General features: G+C 45.9%; 1 protein-coding gene across 1 annotated transcript in view; it reads right to left on the bottom strand.

Moving 5' to 3' along the window:
• Positions 1-24,032, bottom strand: part of Dpp6 (dipeptidyl peptidase like 6) — a 671,863-nt gene extending 647,831 nt beyond the window's left edge. The window contains exon 1 of the mRNA XM_036181185.1: positions 23,727-24,032. Within this exon, the coding sequence (XP_036037078.1) occupies positions 23,727-23,951 (225 nt within the window). The 5' untranslated portion in view covers positions 23,952-24,032. The remainder of the gene's footprint in view (positions 1-23,726) is intronic.
• Positions 24,033-25,082: the final 1,050 nt, after the last annotated feature.

Genomic DNA, 25,082 nt, shown 5'->3' with positions numbered 1-25,082 from the left:
CCCAGAATGATGATAATAGACTGAACCTAGGAACTCTAAGCAAGCCACACCAATTAAATGTTTTCTTTTATAAGAGTTGCTATGGTCACGGTGTCTCTCCACAGCAATAGAAACCCTAGCTAAGACAGGTGGCAAAAGGTACCATCTACTTTTCTTACCTACTTTCTTTGGTCTTATTTTTTTCTCACAGAGGGATACTTTGGCAATGGGACCTTGGTTGTATTTCTTTTCAGTGAGGTGGGCATCTCTCTGTGTGTCCCTTACGGTGCCCCTCATGTCTTCCTTATTGTTGTCTGTTCTAAATGGCAGACATGCTCCCGTGACTGCCACTCATGATAAGGGTGGTGAGAGATCAAAGACAGAACTGAGATGGGTGTGGTGAGGTCAAGGCAGGAGTTGCAAATCTCCCAGGATAGAGACAGGAGGGAGCCTGGGACTTTTAGTGTTACTAGCATTAAACACATACTGGGAAGGAGCTTTGTAGAGAAAGTCTGTGCAAGGAGATAACACAGTGGGCTCTGGAGAACATTAGTCCCTTGCCTGTCCCCAGAACACACACTTTGATGCTGTGACTGATTCCTAATGACCAAGTCATGTGATCAATGCAGCTTTCCAGAAATGCTGAGTGGAAGGCTTGGAATATGGCTCAGCTGGTAGAGTGGTTGTCTAGTGTGCAAGCCCTGGGATCCATCTTCTGCACTGAAAAATCTGGGTGTGGTGGTACGTGCCTGTAATCAGAGCACTGAGGAAGTGGAGGCAGGAAGATCAGAAGTTCAAGATCTTTCTTGACTACATACAAAATTTGCTACATGTTTGGGTTACATGAGATTCCACCTCAAAATTAAGAAAGAAACAAGGGAAGTAAGGGATGGAGGGAGGGAGGGAGGAAGGAAGGAAGGAAGGAAGGAAAGAAGGAAGGAAGAAAAGGAGGGAGAGATGAAGAAAGGAAGGAAATGTGAGTGGGATATCATGTGCAGATGCTGGAAAACAGCTGAATTTATGTTCTCTTTTATCAAGAACATAGAAGCAGTATAAGCCTGATTAACAGTGGCTACCTTTGCTGTGTGTCTGCAATCACCATCTGCCCAGGGGGAAGTGAACCTCCTGTGGAGATGGACAGACAGAGCTCTGGGTAGATCCATCACATGTATATCTTGTCCCAGGTTCCACCACAGTCTTGTCATCTGTGGGTTCCAGTTTCTAAAGAACAACAGGTCACTTCACTAGAGATGGTTTGTGAAAAAAGCTAGCATCGTTTTGTGAGGATCACCTTAGAGCATGCCTGTTTCTTAAAGCTCAAAAGAGAAGTAGTTGTTCTAAATGCAATGAGCTGGTGTCCAAGGTGAGGAGGTGTCCAGTTTGCTGATGGTGAGTCTCTTGAGGGCATCATAGAGGTTGTGTACCAGTGAAATGCAGTGATGGAAACAGCAGCCATAGGTAACTGAGACAACCATGGAGAAACACACAGTGGCAAGACCAGGAGACAGTTCACAGTGAGCACACTATGGACCTGCACTGGGAGAGGCAGAAGCTTTGATGGTAGCCCTGGAGTACATCTCTATCCTCCTACCCTGCTCCATTATCACAAAGCCCAAAGGCCAAGAACCCAGGCAAGGCCATGGCTCAGTCTCAAGCTAGACACTAAGAACAAGTTGCATGGGAGCCTGAGGCACAAGTCTGACCAAACAGCAAGCTGACACTGACACAGTGAGAATTAGTGACTCAGTGGCCACGACAAAGCAAATGTGTGCAAAACGGATCATCACATGGCTTCATGGAGGGACATAGGGGTGGGATACAGTGTGATGGTTTAAGAACAGCTCTGGTGTTCAGAAGAGCCGTGCTAAGTTGTAACAGAGAGAGTAGGGGACTGTATCTAGTTATCATCATGGCAGAATAGCCCTGCCAGAGCTGGGAATATCCAGGAAACTTTCTGGCTGTCTGTCTTCACAGAGCTTTTTAATGAAGCCAAATGGGAGGACTGGGGGCTCGTTATTTGAAGAGGCTTTAAAATTGCCTTATTAGCAATGTACTAATGTGCCCTGGTAAGAACGATGTTCCAAATGGCAAATCCTGTCTCTTTCGGTTGATGCCTCATTTCTGGGATGGAATCAGAACAAAGACATGACTTGCCCAAAACTGACCTCATGTGCCCCAGGCATCATTTCTGTCTTTTGTACCTGAGTCCCTGCTCTTCAGACTAACCTACCACACGCTGTTCAGCTCAGAACCTTGACTGCTCCTGGGACTCTGGCAACTCTTAGACCTGTGTTTTTATAGAGTCCCTCTTCCTCAGCCTTCTGAGTGCCCTCACGTGGTCCTCACTTCTCTGGGACTCCTGCACTCGCCAGTGCCTCCCACAGTCATCCTGCATTGCTGGCAGATCTGATTGCCTTTGGCTGCCTTTTTGGTTAATGTTCTGCAAAGATTCCCTTCTATTGCAGCACGGGTGAGGCTGGTACTTCTTGGCAGCTTCATGGCAAACCAATGGCAAGGCTGACCAGCATTTGGCTATGATGCAGCCACCATGAGACCCTTCACCAATAGGCAAGGATATATGGCTACCACATGTCCATCATGAGATCCTTACCTTACCGGGCCAGGAGCCAACCCATTCTTTTTGGATTCTCTATTCAATGCAGAGGTGGCACAGGTCATGGTTGGCCTGTGAGCCATCCAACCCATCTCTGGCATCTTCAGTTCCCATTCCTCTCAGTCAGACATTTGCCCACTACTTTCAATGAGTTGAACCCAGTTGGCCCTGTAGTCTTAAAGCAAGTTTAGCAGGCACATCCACGCCTATTTGTCTGTGACTCTATTGTACCAAAGAGGGCAGAAGTTGAAGGGAAGACCATACGGTACATAAGCCAAAATTTTTTGCCATCTGGCTCTTCCCAGAGAAAATGGATCTGTCCCCAGACCAGACTAGTAGTACTCAGGAGGTCAGTTTTATCTTTCACTACTAGATTGATTGATGCCTTCCTATGTCATAAATTGCAGGGTGGAGACATTTAAAAAAATCCAAGGGGTGTCTGTCTTTCACCAAATATATCCATGTCTTAAACTTGATGCATGTCTTTGTCCCCCATCTTGCCTGAGTTACTTTCCTCATTGAGGTGACAAAGTGGCTGGAGAAACAACCTTAGGAAGGAAGAGTTTATTCTGGCTCATGAGGTCACAGTCTGTCATAGTGGGACGGCTTGGTGGCAGGAGATGGCATCGCATCTGAAGTCGGGAAGCAGAGAGAGACAAACACTGGTCTCAGGTCACTTTCCCTCAGTCATTCAGTCCAGGACCCCAGCTCATGGAATGGTGCCCACCACACTCAGGGAGGGTCTTCTTGACAAACTAAACACTCCCTCACAGTCTTCCCAAGGCTCATCTTCTAGGTGATTCTCGAGCCTGTCAAGTTGCCGATCAATAATCACCATCACATAGCCCTAGAGGTTCTAAACACAAATGAAGATGGAGTGGGAATGCAGGGTGGGGGTGTGGGAATGCAGGGTGAGGGAGAGGGAATGCAGGGTGGGGGTGTGGGAAACGCAGGGTGAGGGAGAGGGAATGCAGGGTGGGGGTGTGGAACGCAGGGTGGGAGGAATGCAGGTGGGGTGTGGGAATGCAGGGTGGAGGTGTGGGAATGCAGGGTGGGGGTGAGGGAATGCAAGGTTGGGGGTGTGGGAATGCAGGGTCAGGGAGAAGCTGTTTCCGGGAGTGTCCTGCCTATATGATTTACCACTTGGCAGATTAACTAACTCTGGAGCAGCAAAGGGCCGTCTCACCTCTAACAGCTACCTCAGAGACAAAATGACCTTGAAGTGGTCTTAAAAGAAAATGATTGGCATTTTCTAGAAATTGAAATATACAGAGGGGTCCTAGAGAGCCAAGACAGGAGACAGGAAGAGTGGTATGGGAAGGGGAGATTCAGGGATCAGGAAGGCTGCAAAGGGGTTGGGTGACCGAGACATACTGCTGTATGCAGGCTGCAAGGCCCAATTGAGTGCAGAAATGGGTCACTTTGTAAGGCAAACTTGTGGCAGCCAAGTGTCCCTGGGGGTATACACTTGGCCATTTGACAGGCTGGACACACAGAGCAGCGAAGGCACTGCTGTTCTTAATGACTTGTGACATTTTACATTTCTTTCCTAACTAAACTTTCTGCTCATTGCTTGTCCCCAAACATGGATTTTATCCACTGTCTGGGAAGGAACCAGAAGCCCCAAGAGATGTGGCTGCTGCTTTGTAAAAGGACACACTTAAAAATAGCTTCCTTCCTATTAAACCAGACCCAGCAGGAAGCTGGGCATCTGGGTGGAAATACTGAATAATGTAGAAATGTCACAGCCCATGGGTGCCCCAAGTGGAGGCCTGTGCAAGACTCCTTCATCTTCCTTAGTTTTAGCCCTAGAGGTATAGCATTGATGTTCTCATTTGCCAATGGGGACTGCCTATTGTGTCAAGTAATGAATGCCTACCATGAGGAGCAGATGTGGACAGCATGGGCTCAGGGTCACAGGGAGGCTCCCAAGGCCTGGCCCATCAGGAGCTCAGGCTCTGTAGGAAGAGAATGTGGAGGACACCGGCTGTGTCCACTGAGACAGAATCAAGCCCTTCCAGTACAGAGCATGAAGGCCCTGGGAGCATGTCAGAGGGTCAGTAAGCTTAGATTGAGGAATTAGTGGAGCTGTCAGTAAAAGGAGCCATAAAGTTTAATTTGCCTATCCAAAATGCTTCCAGCAAAATGGCAGTGACCTGCAAGGGAGAAAATGGAGCATTGCTCAGCCAGGAAAAAGTCACAACCACATATGTGCTTGCTCTGCATGCTGAGATGCTTCCTGCCTGCATATGTGTGGATTAGGTCACTTAACTGTTCACCTGGTTTCCTGAGTTGCTTCAAATGATGGGATTTATTTTTTTTAATGAATGAATAAGAATCCATTGTGCATATGCCATCATTTTTAGAAATCCATTCATTCACCTGTAGATACCTAGGCCAATTCCATATCTTAGCTGCTGTTAACAGTCAGCAAAGAGGCTTTTTGAACCCAGTGTCTCAGAACATGACCTTATATGGAAATCAGGCTCTTGTAACTGTGCTTATTGGAAGGGAAGAGACAGAATGGGAGAAGTGGCTGGAAGAGGGTCAGGACAAGGTCTTAGGGAGATGCTGACTCAAGGCCTGGGTTTCCAGGACCACTGGAAGCTGACAGAGACACTGAGAGACTCTCTACAGTTCAAAGACACACAGCTGGAAGAGAGAAAGGATTTTCCCCACAGCCAGAAAAGACACAGCAGGATCTCTCTACCACCAGGAGGGGAGAGACCCTTCTATATTTTGCTTTTGAGCCTCCAACATCCAGAACTTTGAGACACAAGGAGGAGTTGTTCTCAGTCATCCCATCAGTGGTGTTTGGTTATAGAAACTCTGGAATAAATATGGGCAGAGAGAACAAAACCAGTGTGATGGAATGGGATGAATGTCTATTGCTCTGAGAGACATCATGACCACAGAAACTCTTATAAAGGAAAACATTTAGTTGGGGCTGGCTTACAGTTCAGTTCAGAGGTTTAGTCCATTATTATCATGGCAGGAAGCATGGTAGCATGCAGGAAGACATGGTGCTGGAGAAGAAGCCGAGAGTTCTACATCTGGAACAACAGGCAATAGTAAGAAAGAAAGACACTGGCTCTGGCTTGTGTATCTGAAACCTCAAAGCCCACCCGCAACGACACACTTCTTCCAACAAGGCCACACCTACTTCAACAAGACCGAATCTCCTGACAGTGCCACTCTCTATGAGCCTATGGGGGCCACTTTCTCTCAAACCACCACAGTGAGGATGGCTATGGGATACAGAAGTGAAGAATCCCTCTTGCTGCTGAATGAAAAGGGACATACAATTTTTGTCCCCAAACTTTATCACAAACCTAAACCGACACAAATAAGTGTGAAATATCTCTAAAAATACATTCTGCTTAGTATTCTGCTATTCACTGTGAAGTGTAATTGGAGCCATTAAAACAACTTTGAAGAATTCAATGTTTTCTAAACTTTTGGATCATGCAAACCACTTAATACATGTGCAAATTGTGTGTGTGTTTGTGTGTGTGTGTGTGTGTGTGTGTGTGTGTGTGTGTGTGTGAATGTGTGAATGTAGAGGCCAGAGGTAAAAAATCAGGTGTTCCTCAGGCACTATCCACGTGTTTTTTGATTTGAGACATCTCTCAGTGCCTGAGCTCACTCTTGAGGCTAGGATGGCTAGCCAGTGAGCTCCAGATATCTGCCTCTGTCCAGCCCCTGAGTGCTGGAATTATAAGCATATATAATTCTACCATGTCTATCTTTTAGTGTGGGCCCTCAAGATCAAAGTCAGGTCCACAAGCTTGCAAGACAAGCTCTGTACCAAGTAAGACATCTCCCCAGCCTGTGTGTACTAATTTTCAAAGAACAGTTTAGAACTGCTCTGGCAGTTCCCTACTAAGCTCTGCACTAACAGGGACCCAATCTTCCTTGGACAGAACTGCAAAGCTGACAGTTGATTACATGCACACACTATGGATGCTCATGAATTAGATTAAATGAGGCTCTTCATAATTGTATTTTTAAAGTGAAATCTTATATTCTTCTCATCAACAGAGTTTATTTGAACTCTGTGCTCTGAGCACAGGCCAGAGCTGGAGCCAGAAAAACCAGGAAGAATGCCAGCGGGTGGTGACTACTCTGAACTGTCAGATGTACTCTGATGGCAATGGGGAGTTAGCAGAAAATACAGGAAGCATCCATACTTTCCTGTCTATTAAAGAGCTATTCAAAATCCTGTCTCTTCCCTCTGACTTACTGCACTAAAATCTGTACCTTGCCTAACAGTTAGAGAAAGCCCTCTCTAAGTCTTTCTCATCCTTTTCCAAAATATGCCCTCCCTTCTTGAGGTAGACACTCCTATTTCTAAATGCTTGAGATTAGAAGGCACAGGCTGTGAGAAATATAGGTAGGTGACTCTGGACGTCACCAGGTTGGGTCGTACTAGAGTGCTGTAGAGTTTCTCTGTCATACTGACTGTACTTTGGCTCTTGAGAGGTAAGTGGCCCCCAGGTCATGTGAGAACCTCAAGAATATTCACACATTCCCTGAATGTTTTAGCCAACAGCACCAACTGTTAGATTTTATAACCATGTACCATCTGTTGTGTTGACAGTTCTTCTTTAAACATCCTTTTAAGACTTGGAAAGGAAACACAAAGCAGTCTCAGGAAGCTTCTGAAAATTACAAGATCCACAAGGCCCCTCCCAAGGTTAGATAAGCATAAGTCATTACTGGGGAGAGAAGATTCTTCCAAACTAACCCAGGTACCTGTAAAACATACAGAAAGTCCCAAGCATACAGGTTTTGTGAGTTGTCACCCAGGCGGGGGTGGCTTTTTGGTGAAAATGCTGCCTTTGAGTTATCCATGCTTCTGTAAGTAAACCCTTACCCATACCCCTTGTAAGTAACCCCAACAAACTTTCCAGTTCACCAAGCCAAAGTTTTTATTAGGTATTTTACTGGTGCTCCATTTGAGATAAACAGACATCTGTTCACATCTCCCTGGGAAAACCACACAACATTCTCTCATGTCTAATTTATAAGTGTTTCATCCTGATAACTGTGAGCTTGTAGAAAATCCTCAAAAGATTTGAGCAGCACAAACTTGGATCCATTTCCACTGTGTTGCCTGTGTTGGCCTCTCTTGTTCTTGCCTTCTTTGGCATGCTGTCTGATAAGTCAGCCTGAAGTGAGCAAGCTCAGACATTGTGAAAGCTCCCGGAAGAGAGAGCAGACATCTCAGCACACATCTATGCTGCCTGCACCCCTGTGCTTCACCCTGGTCCTGGGAAGACAGCTAGGCTGCATCCTCTTATGCCAGGGAAGCCAGAGTCAGCCCAAGTAGGATGGCCCTCCTCATCTCTGAAAAGTGTGAAACTCAGATGGATACCAGAGACCACAGAAATTGACTCCACAGACTGGAGGTTGGTTGCTGAGGTCCTAGTCAGTGTGGTCAGGCTCTGGGGAGGGCCCTGCACTAGGGTATAAACTATAGCTTCCAAATGTATCCTATAAGAAAGATGGAGAGCTAGGACACTCTCTAGGGTCTGTTATAAGGGCACCAATCTTATTCCTCAGGGCCCCAGCCTCACAATCTAATTACTTTCCAAATGCTCCATTCTATATCCCATAATTTGGGGCCTGGATATCAATATATGAATACAAATGGGAAAGAAACCTTTATCACTGTGTTCACCATGTCTCCTTGATGACCCCTAACAAAGGTGGTATGAGCCCAGAGCCATGCTCAAGGAAACTGGGATAGGTGGGCATGAAATCATCCAATTGTCTCATAAAAAAGCTCCTTAATATCCTGTGCATTAAATTATATCAATGCAATCTATTCCTGCTAGGGTATGGGTTCTCCTCTGTTGATTAAGGAATTAAAAGATGGAAAAATCCAGGGAAAGTAAAGTTTACTGGTGAGAGTTCAGACTTCTAAGACAGAGGAGGGGCTCCTGCACTTGGAGACCACTGACTCTAAGGGGGACCACGCTTTAACTAGGCTCCAGCACTCCATCCCTGTGATTTCCTTTCTTCTCTCTATTGGTCCTAAGGTGTTCATGTGTTTTTCTTGGATTGGGGATTGTGTCTCTCACTTCTGTCTGTGCATGGCTTTTCATCTGCTAATAGAGCCCTCATTTGGTGTCACAGGTACAGAAATGACTGCTGGTTGGTTATCATTGGTGGTGGTGGTTGGGGGGGCATCCCTCTGTTCCTTGTGGTGTAATGGGGAAGGGGAAACTTATTTCAGGTGAAGGGAAATGGCCTATTTTTACTTCTCCCCTCCTCCTTCCCTCAAGGCCTATGGCTGGCTTCACACAAGAGCGGTCATGTCACCAGCACCTACCCAACTCCCTGCACCTATGGCATTTCTAGCCCTAAGCTAGCTCTGACCTGCAGTTGCTCAGTTCTCTGCCCTTTGTAGGAACAATATCCAAAAAAATGTTGTGACATACCTACTCCACCAGTCTGTGGTATGCCAAGGGCGATTTTCAGTGTTTCAGACATATGAACCTAGCTTTCACCACCAACCGACATGAGGCAGACTGTAATTGTTTCCCATATTGCAAGTAAGAACGCTGAAGCCCTTGAGTAGAGAGTGATGCAGAGTCGGTATCCAAGCTCAGAGGTCAGAGCCTGGAACAGGCAGTGCCACTGCACTTCCCTGTCTCTGGGGGACCTTTGAGTCAACCAACAAACAATGCCTAGTCTTGCCAACCCTAATGGCGGTGTGAGTACAGGCTCAGTTCATTTCTCCATGCAGTGCCTTTCTCAGCTGTAATGAGAACATCTCATCATGCAAGCCTGCTGGATATCTCGGAGTTCATAGAATAAGTGGCTGCTCCCCCAGCAGAGCTCATTCAATTCTCAAACCCTTTCTTCATCTGAAATTGCACATTCAAGTAAAATATTTAAAGAGCACAATTGCTTTTGGGGGGCAACATTCTGTTAGTTGTGTGTCCCGCCCTTCCCTGCTTGCTCTCATTGGGAACCCTGGGATTCAGAGCAGTACAGTAGTTTAAAGCCAAGGCTCCAAATTGCAGCCTAAGGTCAGTGTTGGGTGCTGGTTAAAGTGGACTTCATGGCTTATACATGCTGCTGAGCACAGCTGTTCTCACAGGCACACTGGGCCTTCCCTGCAACCCAGGAAGAATGCTAGGACAGGCCAATTCCACCAGCCCTGGAAGCCATCCATACCCCATGTTTCCTTGCAAGCTGTGCTTAGTTATCCATCTCCTCTGAGGTTTCCTCCATGGCAGCCTTCCCCAATTAGCCACCATTCTTTTGCCTCTTCCTCAACCTCTGACCCTCTTTGCAAGGTCACTGGTCTGTCCTACACTGGATGTGCCTTGTGGTTCATATCCAGAGACTGTAAGGGATATCCAGAAAATGGCCTCACAGAGTACCACCTTGAGATCTTTACTCCCTGTAGAAGCATTACTGGGCCCTGTGGGGACGGTAGAGAATCAGGAGGGGCAGTAGAGAATCAGCTCTGTGGAGCTTATGCTTGACATTCCTGCTGGTGGCTGGCTGCCTGTGGATACACAAGGGATCTCAAGTCATCTCAGGAACATAAGGCCAGCTTGAAATACCTCTGGTGACGTGCAATGGCTTTTCAGATGCCCTACCGACACCATCTTCTTTGCACTTGAACTGGTTGCTGAGCTTTAGAGCTTTGCCAGTGACTCATATTCCTGGTCCTGGTGTGATGACAGCAGAAAGAATATTTCTACACATCTTCAGTTCTTAAACTGTTCTGAGACCCCTTGGCAACTGAAACTCAGTGACCAGAGAGTGGATTAACTGTTTGCAGCATCTTTAACCATAGGCACTAAGGTGGGGTGCCTAAATTTTGTCTTTTTATAACCCCCTTTCCCTAAGAAATTTTATTCCACCCCAGGTATACAGGAATATATACTATATCTCCAAATCTAACATTTACTGGTGATCAGTCAGAGAAACCTATTTTCACACAAGTCTCTGGTAATACATGTAGCTTCATCATTTATGAAGAGTGAAAATAAATTTGCATATTAATGAGATAGGTTGTTTGTTTATTTTTTATAAATAATTCATTCCTGGATAAATATTTAATTCTTTGGGATACAGAGCATCTTCAGTACTTTTCAGAGTTGATTGATATTTTAATTTCATAATTATTGATGCTGAGAACATCACTTCACATAAATATATTGTATAAAATGAGCTCAGGATCAAGGCTGCTGTGAATTCAAGGGACACAACACAGGCCATTGTTGCTGGAAACACCTCTGACTCATTGCACCTTTGTATTTGAGTGTCCTCTTGGTTATTATGCATTCAGAGACTTCTCACTGTTGCCAAACCTTCTATGACCTCCACATGGAGTTAAATGACCTCAAACCAGTGATGAATCTCACAGTTTAAGAAGCTGGGCACTAGGACACTTGGGAAACTTCTAGAACAAATGGCAATGCATCTTTAGACGAAGGACATGGTTTGCCCACATGGTTTGGTTACTTGCTTAGCATACTGCCTGAGATGTCTTGACTTCACAGGGCAGGCTTTGGTTCAAGTATCCAGGATTGTCACACTGCTCACTGTAGGGAGTGTAGACATGCAGGCATCTAAAACCTAGACCTCACCCAACCCTATCTGGCAGCTGCAGATGTTTGTCCTACACATTTTGGTTTCTTTCAGCTCTGACATTGCCCGAAGGGCAGGTGTCCAAGTTCTTCTGCAGAGGGGCAGAGCTAAGGTAAAGGTGAGCTGCCTGCTCCAGCTCCATCCTTCAAGACTGATCTGATTACATTATCATAGAAATGGGTGCTATGCACAGCCAGAGAGCCTCAGGCAATTTCAGAGAGATTACAGAACCCAGGTACATTTTTTTTCCTGGCAGAAACATTGCATTTGGTCTGGTAATTTGCATCTGCCTCTAATGATGCAGGGTTCAAAAATACTCTCATTTGATTTCCTACCTGTCAGATAAATATGTGATCATAGAAAAAGAAGCTGTGTGGTTTTTTTCCCCTTTCAATTATACTGAGTTAGGTAATGCAAAGTTCTGATCAAAGTGACTCACTACCCTGCTGTTCTTATAGGAATCACTTCCCTTTGTGGGACTCTTAGCTATTTATTAGCTTCTATTCTCCAATAACCAAAAAATTCACCAAAATAGTTCGACACTATTTTAACTGAATTAACACTTGTCAAATTCATTAAAACAATATAGGATGTTGCAAATGCTGATTATATAAAAATACGTTCTTCTATCATCTTTTTTAAGATTCAAAAAAATGTAATTATGCATATGATGTGTGTATATGCCTATGTATACATGAGTGCTGTGCCCAAGGAGGCCAGAAGAGGGCATCTGATCACCTGGAGTTAAAGTTACAGGCAGGTATGGCAATGTGGGAAACCAAACCTGAGTCCTCTGGAAGAGCAGTACTTTCTCTTAACTGCTGAGCCATCTCTCCAGTCCCCATGCTGCTGTTTTCCTAATAACCACTTGCCCATCTGTTCTCTTAGGCTGAGCAGTCAAAAAGAACCCTCTGCTTACCCCAACAACCTGGGAATTGAAAAGAGAATTCCTTTTCAGACACCTAGAAGAGGCCATAGGAAAAGTTCAAAAAAATTGCTTTTAGAATGTTTTCAGTTTTAATGTGTTTGCTAGCTTAGAGTTTTAACATGATAGCTCAACAGGCCAGCCTAACTAGCATGCTTCAGACTTGAAATTAAATCCCCTGCATTATCTTTAAAAAGAAACCATAAACAACAACAAAAGCAATTTGGCAAGTAGGATTAAAGAAAGCAGACTTATTCAGATGGAAGGGATCAGAGTCTGGTACCATCACAGACTTAGTCCTTGTGATGTCACGGGAATTATGTGTATTTGATAACAAAACAGCCCAAAGTCCTTATTCCCAGTTCAGCCAAGATTCTGACAACAGAGAATAGAAATGAAAAGAGACACGATAAGTCTATTGTATCATGTATTAGAAAGTGTTGAACACTGTGGCAAGGAAAGATCAAATGATAGTGGGGTGGGGAAGCCTGGGGGTAGCAAATAGGCGGGGCTCCAATTCTAACCAAAGAGGGGAGAATGGGCTGGAGTTCTTGAGAAAGTGATGTTAGAGGAAACTTGAGCCTCAGCCAACGGGAGCAGTCAGGTGGATAAAGGTGTGTGTTGGGGGGGGTGGTCTAGGAGAAGGGGTTGGTAGACAGACAAATGGGAGTGTTTTTGGTAGAGGGAGAGCCACTAAGCCAGATGTCATCAAAGGACAGACCATATCACATCTTCAGGTCTCATTGCTCTGAGTGAGATGAGATGGGGTTGCCTGTGGTGGATCTTGCCTTGCAGGTGGATCTAATTATGCAGGGCTCCAGTGGAGCAGACACCTGATGCACTAGGATCAAGACCCACGGAAGCTGACTGTGGACTGGACTTGGAAAAGGGACAGGAACACCCTGCGCAGAGTTGGAAAATTCTCTCTGTTTAAGTAGGATGCTGCTTCTCAGTTACCAGGCAGAGGGTGCTAATGCAGAGGGGCTGCTGGGAACACTCAAGTCCTCCTTGCATCCTGGGACTCTGGGATGAACCCCTGTAGTACAGAAGCCCAGAATTCGAGATGCTAATTTCCCTGATGTAGTGAAATGAAAGCACAGGTCAGCGGGGTCAGCGGGGTCAGCGGGGTCAGCAGGGTCAGCGAGGTCACTGGGGGGCGGACCCACCTCAGGATTCTGCTGAGGTGCTTCCTGTCCCATGCTGATTGACATGAGCTAAACAAGGCCAGAAGATGCAATGAGGAATCATGTGGGTGATTTTGCATTCAGCAAGGCCAGCTGCCCAACACAGAAGCCAGAGACCCCGCTGTACCAGCAGCTTGGTTTCTATAGGAACAGTGCCCTGCCTTCCCCAGCATCCCCTCCTTTAATAGACAGCTAGTGAGGGTGAAGGATGGGGTTGATTTTCTTATACTTTTGCAAGAGCTAAAATTCTGGAAGTAAGGAAGAGGCTCCCTAAGTGCCCTGTCCACATACAGAGTAGAAATTAAAGATTCCCAGGCATGGCAATGACTGGGGAAAGAGGACTGTATTGAAGGGAAATGTTCAGATGAAGCACATAACCTTCACCTTCTAGGCTGAAAACAGCCTCGGTCCAAATGCATGTATCATGGAGACAAGAAACAACGCCAAGTGTTTGGACAAAGTAATTGAATTTCTCCATACCAGAAACGCCAACCCTGAGGGCCTGCCCCAGGCTCTCCGTTGCTGACTTCACAGCCTCCACTCCAGGTTCCTGAAGGCCACATTCTTAAGTGAACCCTTACAAACATTTAGGAGGCTGCCATGTGCTGCTGTCAACCTAGAGGCCTGGTCCTGCCTCTGTGGTCCACCAGCTCCCCACACACCCCACACACCCCACAGTGACTCTAGCACCCTTCTGCTCCTCCCCTGAGAAAGGAGCAGTGAGGCCTGTGTGCCTCAGCACCCCAGCCTCTGCAGCCTTCCTGTGGCCAATTTCCACACCAGTTTATCAGAGAACTGCAAAACCTGTGAGACACAGAAAGGGAGGTACTTGCCCTGAAAATTCAGAGGGGGCTGGAGAGTTAAAAGCATTGGCTGCTCTTATAGAGGACCAGGGTTCAATTCCCAGACCCCACATGGCAGCTCACGACTGTCTGTGACTCCAGTGACTCCAGTTCTGGGGGATCTATGCCTTCTTCTGACCTCTTCTGATACCAGGCACACATAATATATATATTCCAGAAAGCAGTCAAGCAGTCTGTGAATTCACCACTTCATCACAACAGAACCAGGACAAGAACTAAAGGATGGCCAGTGACATAGAAGAAAGACATGTGTCCTCTGCTGCAGCCCACTCAGGCTAGCTAAACTGTGATGAAGGCATCAACTTTCTTCTCAGGATATAGGCAGACCCTATCTAAGCACCATGGCCTGCAACACCAGTGCCTTCTATACAGACAGACGGACGGACGGACGGACAGGGAGGCACAGCAAACCAGACATTGTTCCCCAAGCTTCTGTGAGAGGCACTCTACTATCTTCCATTTGCAGTCTTCAGGAAGCTGGAGCAAGTGTTCCACCTCTGCCTCATCTTCCAACCTCTCCCCTTAGGAAGGGTCTCCGATTCCAAGTATTGCCACACTCCCCACTCCATTCCTGCGCTACTTCTGATGACCTCACCTTAGATCTATTATTTCACAGATTATGTCTATCATATAGAGTGGACATATGAGGTTGGAGACATTGGACACGCAGTATGTGGAGGCATATTAAAGTTAGATGCATACATTGTTCATTTCACGCAGAATGGTTTATGAAGATAGATGCACATATTGTTTCCCTAAGAGAGGAAATACAGGTTAGATGAGTATATTGTGGGTAAGGAGAGGAGGCCACTGCTGTCTGAAAGATGCTGTACTTGTTCCATTTGCTCTGTCTATAAACCTCACAATGGTGAAGAGCAGGAGGCAGAACAAAATCCACTCTCTCAGTTCTCAGTTAGGACAGAAACCTACATCCTTTATTCCACTTTTTAAAATCTTAACATTATATTAAAAATTGGCCCAACTTATCTAAGGTAAATGCTGATGCTGACATGAAATCTATCCACTAAAGAAGATTAAAAATTGATTTCTATAGTGACTTTGATGATCTTTACAAAAAAAATTAGGTTTCATTTGAATTAAAATAAATGTGTGTGTGTGTGTGTGTGTGTGTGTGTGTGTGTGTGTGTGTTTCTATTTTTCATTCCCATTAGGCTTATAGCCAGGGTGACTTTTCCGACTTCCAAACATCTGCAGGTTGTTTGTAGACTCACTCAGTATTGACTGAGACAAGTTTATATGCTTCTGCCAGAGACAGAAGCTGTTTTGGAAGCTAAGATGCTTTGTATCTGGAGATATGAGATTCCCCCTCCTTTGTACACTGTTATCCATTTTCTTTTTTAATTTATTTATTTATTATGTATACAATGTTCTACCTGAATGTGTGCCTGCAGGCCAGAAGAGGGCACCAGATCTCATTACAGATGGGTGTGAACCACCATGTGGTTGCTGGGAATTGAACTCAGAACCTTTGGAAGAGCAGCCAGTGCTCTTAACCTCTGAGCCATCTCTCCAGCCTGCCTGTTATCCATTTTCTATGCCAGTCATCTCCCGAAAGCCTGTTGAGAGCTGTACCCCAACAACTAAGCTCCCCTCCAGATTCAGGCATCCCTCCATACCTGTACCTTTACTCCCTGCATCCCAGAGGTCTTGTAGAAGTCTAGCTTTCCTGTGTGTGTGTGTGTGTGTGTGTGTGTGTGTGTGTGTGTGTGTGTGTGTGTGTGTATGTGTGTGTATGTGTGTGTATGTGTGTGTGTGTGTGTGTGTGTGTGTGTGTGTGTGTGTGTTTGCATGCTCACCATTGTGCTGGAACAAAAATGAACTCTTGCTGGGTTTAAGGTGCATATGAGTGATACTAGAAGACATGAAGCTGCTTATCGTGCACAAAAGGAAGACTACTGAGGGAAGTGGGTGAATCTTACAGCAGAAAAATAAAACTGGGCCCAGCTCCCCCACCTCCGCCTCCACCCCCCTAACCCTGGCAAACAGTATAACCACCCAGAATCAAAATACTTAGGCTTATATTTTATGTCCACATATTTTTAAACATTTATGTGTGTCTGTGTGCATGTCTGAGAGTACCTGTAGAAGCCAGAGGGGGCATCGGATCCCTTGGAGAAGGAGTTACAGCTGGTGAGCCACCATGAGGAATCAAACTCAGTTCCTTTGGAAGAGCAGCAAATGCTCTCAACTACTGAGCCATCTCTCTAGCCCCCATTTCTAACTCACTGACATAATTAAGTTAATTTCCCAACTTAACTACAGTGGCATATAAAGAAAAGAAAGAAGAATGAGACTAGGAATACAGAAACCCATGTGATTTGTCTGGTGTCATCTACTTGATTACACTGTAGTCTAGTCATCTGCAAAATGAGAGGTTATCAATTTAAAAAAAAAAACAAAACTCCACCCAAAATAAGTTCAGAAGGCTGGACCTAATTTTAAGGAAAATGTTGCAAAAGCTGTTCCCGGGGAAGGGCACACATGTTTTACATCTCTATAAAATCAAATCAACAATCTTGAAATGGAAGAAAACCATGACATGGCATGCAGGTCCCCCTGTGCCCTTAACATTCAATTTATTAAGCAGAGTTTAATTTTAAAAGGATCACAGGATTATTATTTTTATAGGCAACACTGCATGAGAGGATCAATATCACGCATCGAGGGAAGTACTTCTCCAGCACTTGATTAATGCATTATTATCGTCAGAGTAATTAAAAGGAGCGGGGTCGGCTACAATCAGCATGTCCATCTCACTCAGCAACTCCTGCCAGTTGCTCACAAAAATTAAACTCATTCATCAATCCGACTGGAAAGGATAAAAAGCTTTGGGTAAGAAATGAAAAAGTTCTACTTTATGGAAGAAAAAAAAAAGCCATCTAGGGCCAGCATCTAGATACCCTTCCCCACTAGTGATACAAGAAGGCTCATCTCATATGGGAAAATGAGCCAGCACCATAGACACAAAATTAATATTATGAAATTCTAATACTCCGGGTCTCCTTAACCTCTAGGTAACAGATCCATGTAAAATTTGGAAATGTGTGCTGGCAGCATTTAAAAAAAAAAAAAAAAAAAAAAAAAAAAAAAAAAAAAAAAAAAAAAACTAGCATGCCGTGTAAATTTGGCTTTCATCCCCGCCTCAAAATCCCTTACTGCCAACAGCTCATGTCCCCTGGGAAGGGATCACATTCCTGCTTCACACACACATTTTTTTTTTGCTGGTTTTAAAGAGCAAAATCTTGTTAACATGTCAAAATTTGTTTGCTGTGGTTCACAGTTAACAACTGACCCGCCCGATAACAAGCCAAGGCAGCCTGTTCTTGTTAGTGTTGCAAGTGCAAAGATTGGTTTCTTGTCCTGATTTTCCTCCCAAGTCAAGGCAACTGTGCAGGGGACATGAGGCAGGGGTGGTGTTGTCTGAAGCTTGCAGGTGGAGAGCAGAGGTGAGGCCTCTTTGATGCTGTGTTTGGCTTCCCTCTTTCCTCCTCATTCTGCTGGCACGGCTTCTCTGTGCAGAGCAATGTGCTGCCGTCCTGTAGCATCTTCAGCTTCCTGTGTCCAGGTTCACTGTGCTCAGAAGGAAGAACTTTTTATGTCCTTGCTATGTACATGGCACGGACTCTGGCCAATGTTTATTGAAAGGATTTATAGTGAAGCTAAGTGACCACTGGCTTTGCCTGAGCACTCATGTTCCTAGTGTTAAATACAGTCTTCAGTAACAATCTAAATAAAATTTAGATCTTTAAAATATTTTAAAACAAAACCAAATATTATGTCCAGCGCTGAGCTATGAGATAGTGTGACAGGGAGATAAGAGGATTCCAAGCTCACCTAGTGAAAATCTTAGTACAAGAAAGGAACGTGGGTACTGGGGGATGTGGTTCATGTGCATTTATGCTGAGTTTCAATTGGAATTAATGACCTATTCATGAAGATGTTTTGTTATAATTTGCAAAGCTGTTGATATGTCTTATGAGAGCTTGGCAGGGCAATCATGCCAGTTATCCCACAGCCCTTGCAATGCTAATATTGCCCACTTCAAAAAAAATGTAAAAGCAAATTATCTTCAGAGAGGCGCATCCTGAGTAACAAAGCTGTCTTCACAATCTTCTGCAGGAACCACAGGACACACCACGTTCCCTTTTCACAAAGGTGAAGAAAGCATGAAAGAGGATAAAAAGAACACCAGAGACCCAAACTTTAAAGGGTAGGAGGAGGAAGTGATTTGCCAAAGAACTAAGGCTGAGATCAGAAAGGGATCAAAGGGGAACAGGAAGATGGAGGGAGAGATGGGCAGAGGGAGTAGGGAAAGCAGAGAAGGAGGGAGAATTCATAAGTACCATGAAAAGCACAAGGCATGAAGCTTTGAAGAGTAGAATGACTGTCATCCAGAACAAAAGTTAGGATGGCACTGAGACAAAGGAAAAATCATCTGATGGCATGGGCATCCTATCAAGAGGTCAATAGCACGCCTGTGATATACTGTGTGCAGGTTGTGGAGTATCCGAGGCATAGAGTGCAAATCTACATCCAAGTTAGGCAAGGCAGAAAGGGCTGTTGAGGATGAAGACCGGAGCTAGTAGTATCAAGACTCTCATATGAGACGTAGTGGATGGGGAGGGAGAAAAAAGCATGCCAAGGCAGGGAAAAGACTATGGAAGCCGACCTTAACTGTTTGCAGAAGGTAATAGTGGTAAGTTGTCCCTGCTGCTGCTGGGCTCAGTGAGAACCTCTACTATACCCACAGCATCTGCCCAGCAGGTACCACTGATGTGGAGGTTAAAGGCACACTGCTGCGCTGGGCACCTCCTTGGTCACAGCTCCGAATGACTCCCTTATTCCCCATACTCATTCTGGGGGGGGGGGGTGTTCTAGGTACTGCCAATGAAGTGATGAGGAAGGTTCTGGGAAGGAGAGGACAGCAGAAATCTTTAGCCTTGTATTTTTTTATCATGTTAGGAAAATAATGTGCAATTGAAATGTAAAAGTCATTTAGCACTGGTTAAAAAAGTATCAGAGTATATGGACATCTTTGTGGTGGCAAGCTGCTTAAGAAACAAGTCACAGGACTGATAAATCCCAAGGGCACATGATGTCACACCACTGGAAGATCAGGGTAGAGAAAAAGAAAATGGATTGAGGGCTAAAATGACATGCAGGATGGAGAACTTGGGCCTGTTGGGCTCACTGACATCATGGGCAGCAGTGTATCAATGGATCTCAGCTTTGGCCAGTTGGTGGTTTTAAAATGAGGCCATCCACATGTTAATATCATTAGGAGAATGTGAGTCACCCAAAATGAAGAAAGCAGCAGTGGCTATGTATCCTTAACACAAGAACAACTGTGAGTGTGCAAGGCCCCTGCAGCCATTTCAGAGACTGGAGAGAAAGGTTCAAGTACAGTCCCAACAAAAGCTGGTGTTTTAAAATGAGTCACAGTTAATTCCAAGAGCAAGTCACTACATTTCGGTAAAAGCCACTTTCAGCAGCTTTTTAGAGTCAACTGACTTTTAACTCTACACAATGAGGTTTAAATGAGAGTGGGTACTGGATCTTCAAAGGGGTCGCCCAACTAATTGCTTTTGTTTAAATAAACGTAAAATTTACAAGGAAATTGATTAAAACGCAAGACCCTCTGGGTTTATTTCTAACTCTTAGGACAGCCCCACCATCTCAGTTTCTTTCCTTGTCACTGTGGTGGAATGCCTTGACAAAAGCAATTTATGATTCTCACTCACATTTTCAGGGTACAGTTTATCATGGCAGAGAAGTCAAAACAGCAGGAGTTTGAGATAGATAGATGGTCACACAGCATCCAAACACAGTCAGGTTTCAGACTGATGAAGGCTGGTGCTCAGCTCACTTTCTCATTTTTCTATACTCTATGATCTCAGCCCAGGGAATGTACTGCCCATGGTGGATGGGTCTTCCCACCTCAACTAACCTAACCAAAATCAAAATAATCCCCCACTGGTACACCCAGTGACCTGTTCCCAGGTGATTCCAGATCCCATCAGCTCAGCAAATGTGATTAACCATGATGCAACCATAGACTCAACCATGGTAAGCTTCTACATGTGTTCAGGGGATATGAACTCACATCTCCATGCTTGTTTGGCAAGTTTCTTATTCACTGCGCCTTCTCCCAGTCCTCAAGTTCATTTTCACACATTTTTAGGCATTATAATATCACTTTTTATCTCCATCTCTGGGTCTAAGGGCAAGATACATAAAACTCAATGTGTTTTAAATTTATGTCATTTACCAGGATCAGATGACCCTGACTGGAAAGTTGTTTCTGTATGTACTGGTTAGTTTTTCTTTTCTTTTCTTTTCTTGGTCAGATGAACACAAGTTTGGGTCATCTGAGACAAAGAACATCAATTGAGAAAATGTGTCCATAAGACTGTTCTGTAGCAATTCTGTAGGACATTATCTTGATTAATGATTGATGTAGGAGCATCAAGCCCAAAGGATCAGTGTTTTATCTCAGCAAGAGAAAACAAACTAATACACTGCATATTGCAACAGCTATGCCTAACTAGCAGAACGTAGACTTGTGATGAGGTCACCAGTCTTATATTCAGACTGCTCACACAGACACAAGTGGTGGAGACTTTCTATGAGCTAATGGGGAGAGAGCATTCAGCACCTGGAACAGCTCCAAGGGGAGCATTGTGGTTCCTCAAGTAGCACAAATTAGTCTCCTCTCTCTCTCTCTCTCTCTCTCTCTCTCTCTCTCTCTCTCTCTCTCTCTCTCTCTCTCTCTCTCTCTCTCTCTCTCTCCCGCCCCCTCCCTCTCTGCCCCTCTCCCTCTCTGCCCCTCTCCCTCTCTCTCCCTCCCCGTCCTTCCCTCCCTCCCTCCCTCCCTCCCTCCCTCCCTCCTCCCTCATCTTTCCTCACAAAGTAGTCCTAACCAGTCACATATCTTCTGCTAGGCTTTCCACTTGATTAAAAAGAAAAGGAAAAAAAAAAAAAGATAACATGAGATTGACATGTCTAGCAGTTTTTAAACCAAAGAACTTTACCAGTTACCTTTTATTGCAAACAAACTGCAGCCACTATTCTTGGAAGAAAAATGATTTGATTTGTGCATCTGTCTTTTGGTAAATGTTTTGTCAATTGTTTTTAAAAAAGGGAAGTTTTTGTTTTGTTTTAAGGGATGTTTTTAAAATTGGAGCTACATTTAGCTCTTTTTCATTGGTTCAACTCTACATTTGAAATTTAATTATGCTTTCTTAAATACATAGGAGGTAAACACCATGATGCTATAGGCACATATAAGAAGTAGGAAGGTTGATGAGTATGTAAATGAACATGTCCATCACCTCACACTGCTACTTTTGTTGGTATTATGGTATTATCTACTTGTGTATTAAGAATCCTCCACATGACAGCAGTATTACCTATGAAGTTCTTGATGAATAACCTTCATGCTTCTTCATTCCACAAATTGCTACTTTGTTAGGACATGTATGTGCTTATTATGACCCAATAATGGAAAAATATATACACAGTACACAAAACACACTGGATCAATGCCCATGTGCATGGGTACATGCAAACACACACTTCTGTATTTTACAGAACACAAACATAGTGTCAGGGCATGATGCATCTGAGCTGGAGAAAGCCCCTTTTCAGAGTTCTCATAGTGGACACATGTCACACTGCTTCAATATCCTTGATCTGCAGCTGACCCCAGACTTTGGCTTATCTGAGCAGAAGTTCTAGCTATGCGTCAAAATGAAAAGAAGGAGATGCATGCTCCCAGCCAGGATCTTAAAAAACAAACAACAAACAAACCCAATCTAGATGGGCGGAGACCAGCTGGTGCTCCCAGCCCTGTCTGTGCTTTCTGCTAGCGACATCTAGAGCCTGCTTCGCAGAGCAAGCTCATTCCAGAACCACAATCCAAAGCTTTTAAGCCAGATTTTAGGGATGGGGTTTGCATCTCTCCTGCCTGTGTTGCAACCCAGTTACGTCCCCGGGATCCTAAATAAATAGAATCCTCCAGAATTCTTCATTGCTTGATACCATCCTCAAGGAATTCTAGTTCTTTGAAACAGGTGTCAGAATAATTTTTCCTTTTTCCTTGAGACTGGTCCACTGGAGTGAGGGACAGTAGTCTTTGGTTTCTCTTTCTAATCAGAAGAATCTGGAAATTACCAGAGAAAAAGATGCAAGGTGCCTCTCTGTGGTCTGTGAGCTTCCCTCCAACTCTCCTCACCTCTGTGGCAGTCCCTGTGCCTCCCAGAACAAACCAAACCCCACTATTAACAGTCGTGTGGCCTCACTGGTGTCGTAAGATCAGGCAGTTGAAATCCCCTCCCCCGCACCCCGAAGCACAGTCCCACCATGCACATCCTTTACACCAAAACTTACTAAGCACCCTGTCTTGTTACTCTGGCCACACCTCCTGCTCCCTTTGGTGCAATGGGCTGCCCTGCAAGGGTGAGGAAGACCAAGAGGCTGGTACAAAGACCTAGGTGCTTCAGAACTGCACTGCAAAGGGATCGCGGCAACTCCAAAACACTGCATACCAGCCAAGCCCGACCTGCCCGCCTCAGGGCTGGCCTGGCTTTTGTCTGCAGGTCTTGGAAAAAGCTCTCCCTCCCTGAAAGTCCTCGTGGCACTGACCCGCTGGAAGGTCAACCCATTTCACCTCGGGAGCCACTGGTACCCTGAAAGACTCTTTGACTACTAAGGTAGTATGTAAATTCAGTCTCTGAAGCCCAGACTTCCAGCCTCAAGAGTAAGAGACCACTCTGAGAACTTCTTCTAAAGGAAGGAGGATGGCCCAAGTAGAGTTGCTGGCCCACAGGCTTGCAGCCCAAATTTGCATGCATGGTACTTAGCAGCGAAAACTGTATTGGGCCTGGGTTCTGGAGCTAGGACTTTCTTTTTTTCTTTCCTTTCTTTCTTTCTTTCTTTCTTTCTTTCTTTCTTTCTTTCTTTCTTTCTTTCTTTCTTTCTTTTTCTGGAAAAGCACACCACAGGTATAATCCTCGGGTGTAGAGAGAGAAGGTGTCTGGGGACAGTGAAAAGGGGGGCAGCCTGAAGAGGAGAGGAGGGCCACCTTGGCTACTTGCTGTGACAGGTGGAAGGAGGGGGAAGGAGTCTGGACTAGCTGTTCGCTGAGCCTCAGAGCAGGAAAATAAACATACAACACAACTCCAAGCATACACAGATCTATTTCCCTCCTTGGGAACCACAGCGGGCTGCGGCTCCAAACAGACATCCACGAATCTAGTGAATTCCAAGCATAGTCCACATCCCAGCGGGCGCAGCTCCAAAACCCTGCCTGCTCCAGCCATCAACTCCTGGCTACCACCGCAGAGACCTGCTCCGGACCATGGTGACTGAGATCAGGAGCCAAGGAGAGTGTCTGAGCGCGCTCCGGCACAGCAGGGGGAACCGCAAGAGAGGAGCAGGGGACCCAGAGACCCCCAGGAGTCGCTAGGCCCATGACTCCCGCCGAAGCCCCCACCACCGCCACCCACCCACCGCGATGCTCTTACGTCTTCCTCGTCACAGTCGCTCCGCGCCTGGTACTGGAACCGGGGCCGGCCACCCGCACAGCCGCGCTCCCGGGGTGCCGCCGCCTGCGCCTGCGGCCCTAGGGGCTTCGGGCCCGCGTCCTCCTCCGGCCCCTGGCCACCCAGGAGGCGACTGGCCTCCGGGGGCGCCGGAAAGGAGCGCGAGGTGTTGATCTTGCCGGTGAACCTTTGGTACAGAGAAGCCATGGGCCGCCGCAAGCTGGCTTACCGGCTTGGATGCTTCGAAAAAAAAAAATTTCCTTTCTCTATCTCTCTCCTCTCTCCCCACCCCCTCCAGCAGAAAAGAGAGAAGGGGGGAAAAGGAGGCGGTGGGGAAAGAAGAAAGGCGAGCCCGGCCGCTCCGCGCCACTCGCGAGTCGCCTGGGTGCTGAGCGACTCTGCCTGGCTCAGCTTCTCCGCCCCCTCCCCGGCGGCGCGGAAGCCAGGGGTCGGAGTGATCGCTTTCTCTTTCTGCTTTGCTATTTTTTTTTTTTTTTTTTTTTTTTTAAGTCCTCGCCACAGCCACGTTCGGCCTCACCAAAGAGACGGAAGGAAAGCAAGACACCAGAAGCACACCAAGGGAGGGGACATGTCTAGGCCCCATTATTTGGCACCACCTAGAGACCAGCTCGCATCCCCGGCTCATCTCCTGGTCCCCGCCCTGGCCCGTAGCAGCTCCCCCTTTCCCTCCTCAGCGGGGTACCCGGCTCCTGCCGTGGTGATGGCACCTGGGGAGTTCCAGTCCCATGGAGCTGGAGGAGGACTCTCAGAGCACCAGCTGGGTCGTGGATGAGGGAGGGTTCAGGGCTGGGGCACTCCTAGCTTGGCAAGGGCCGAATGCCCCAGTGAGAGGGGACAGCCCTTCAAGAGGATAGGGCTGAGCAAAGAAACCGTAACTGCCCTGGTATCCCGGGGCTTTGCGGCCACGGCTCCCATTGCATCCTCTTTGGGTTGCAACACACAGCTGTCTTCCAGTGACTCCCAGGGACTCCCACCTAGTATTGTTTTTCCGACTTTGGTTAACTTTGGCAAAGACCCCTGGGAGCCCGAGGTAGGAAGGAATGCAGCCGCAGGACACAGGAGGAGGTGGGGGAGGAAGGCAGGCCTTGGAAGCATTAGACACAGAAAAGCACCTGTTCCCGGACTCATCTTCCTTCCACCACGTAGGATTTCAAAAATACATTCATTTTCTTCTGATCTTTTTAAGAAAGGAAGACCAAGTCTAGAACAGGCCGCGGGACTAGTGCAAGCCTCGGAAGCAACGCCTTTCTAGGGTACGCCTGGCTCCAGCCTGCCTGTGTGTAAATACAGGGAAATGCTAAAGAGCTTGGAGGTCAG

This window comes from Onychomys torridus, chromosome 3 (assembly GCF_903995425.1).
Source record: "Onychomys torridus chromosome 3, mOncTor1.1, whole genome shotgun sequence".
Taxonomy (NCBI): Eukaryota; Metazoa; Chordata; class Mammalia; order Rodentia; family Cricetidae; genus Onychomys; species Onychomys torridus.
The sequence above is the reverse complement of the archived record's forward strand: the minus strand, read 5'-3'. Positions and strand labels throughout refer to the sequence as shown.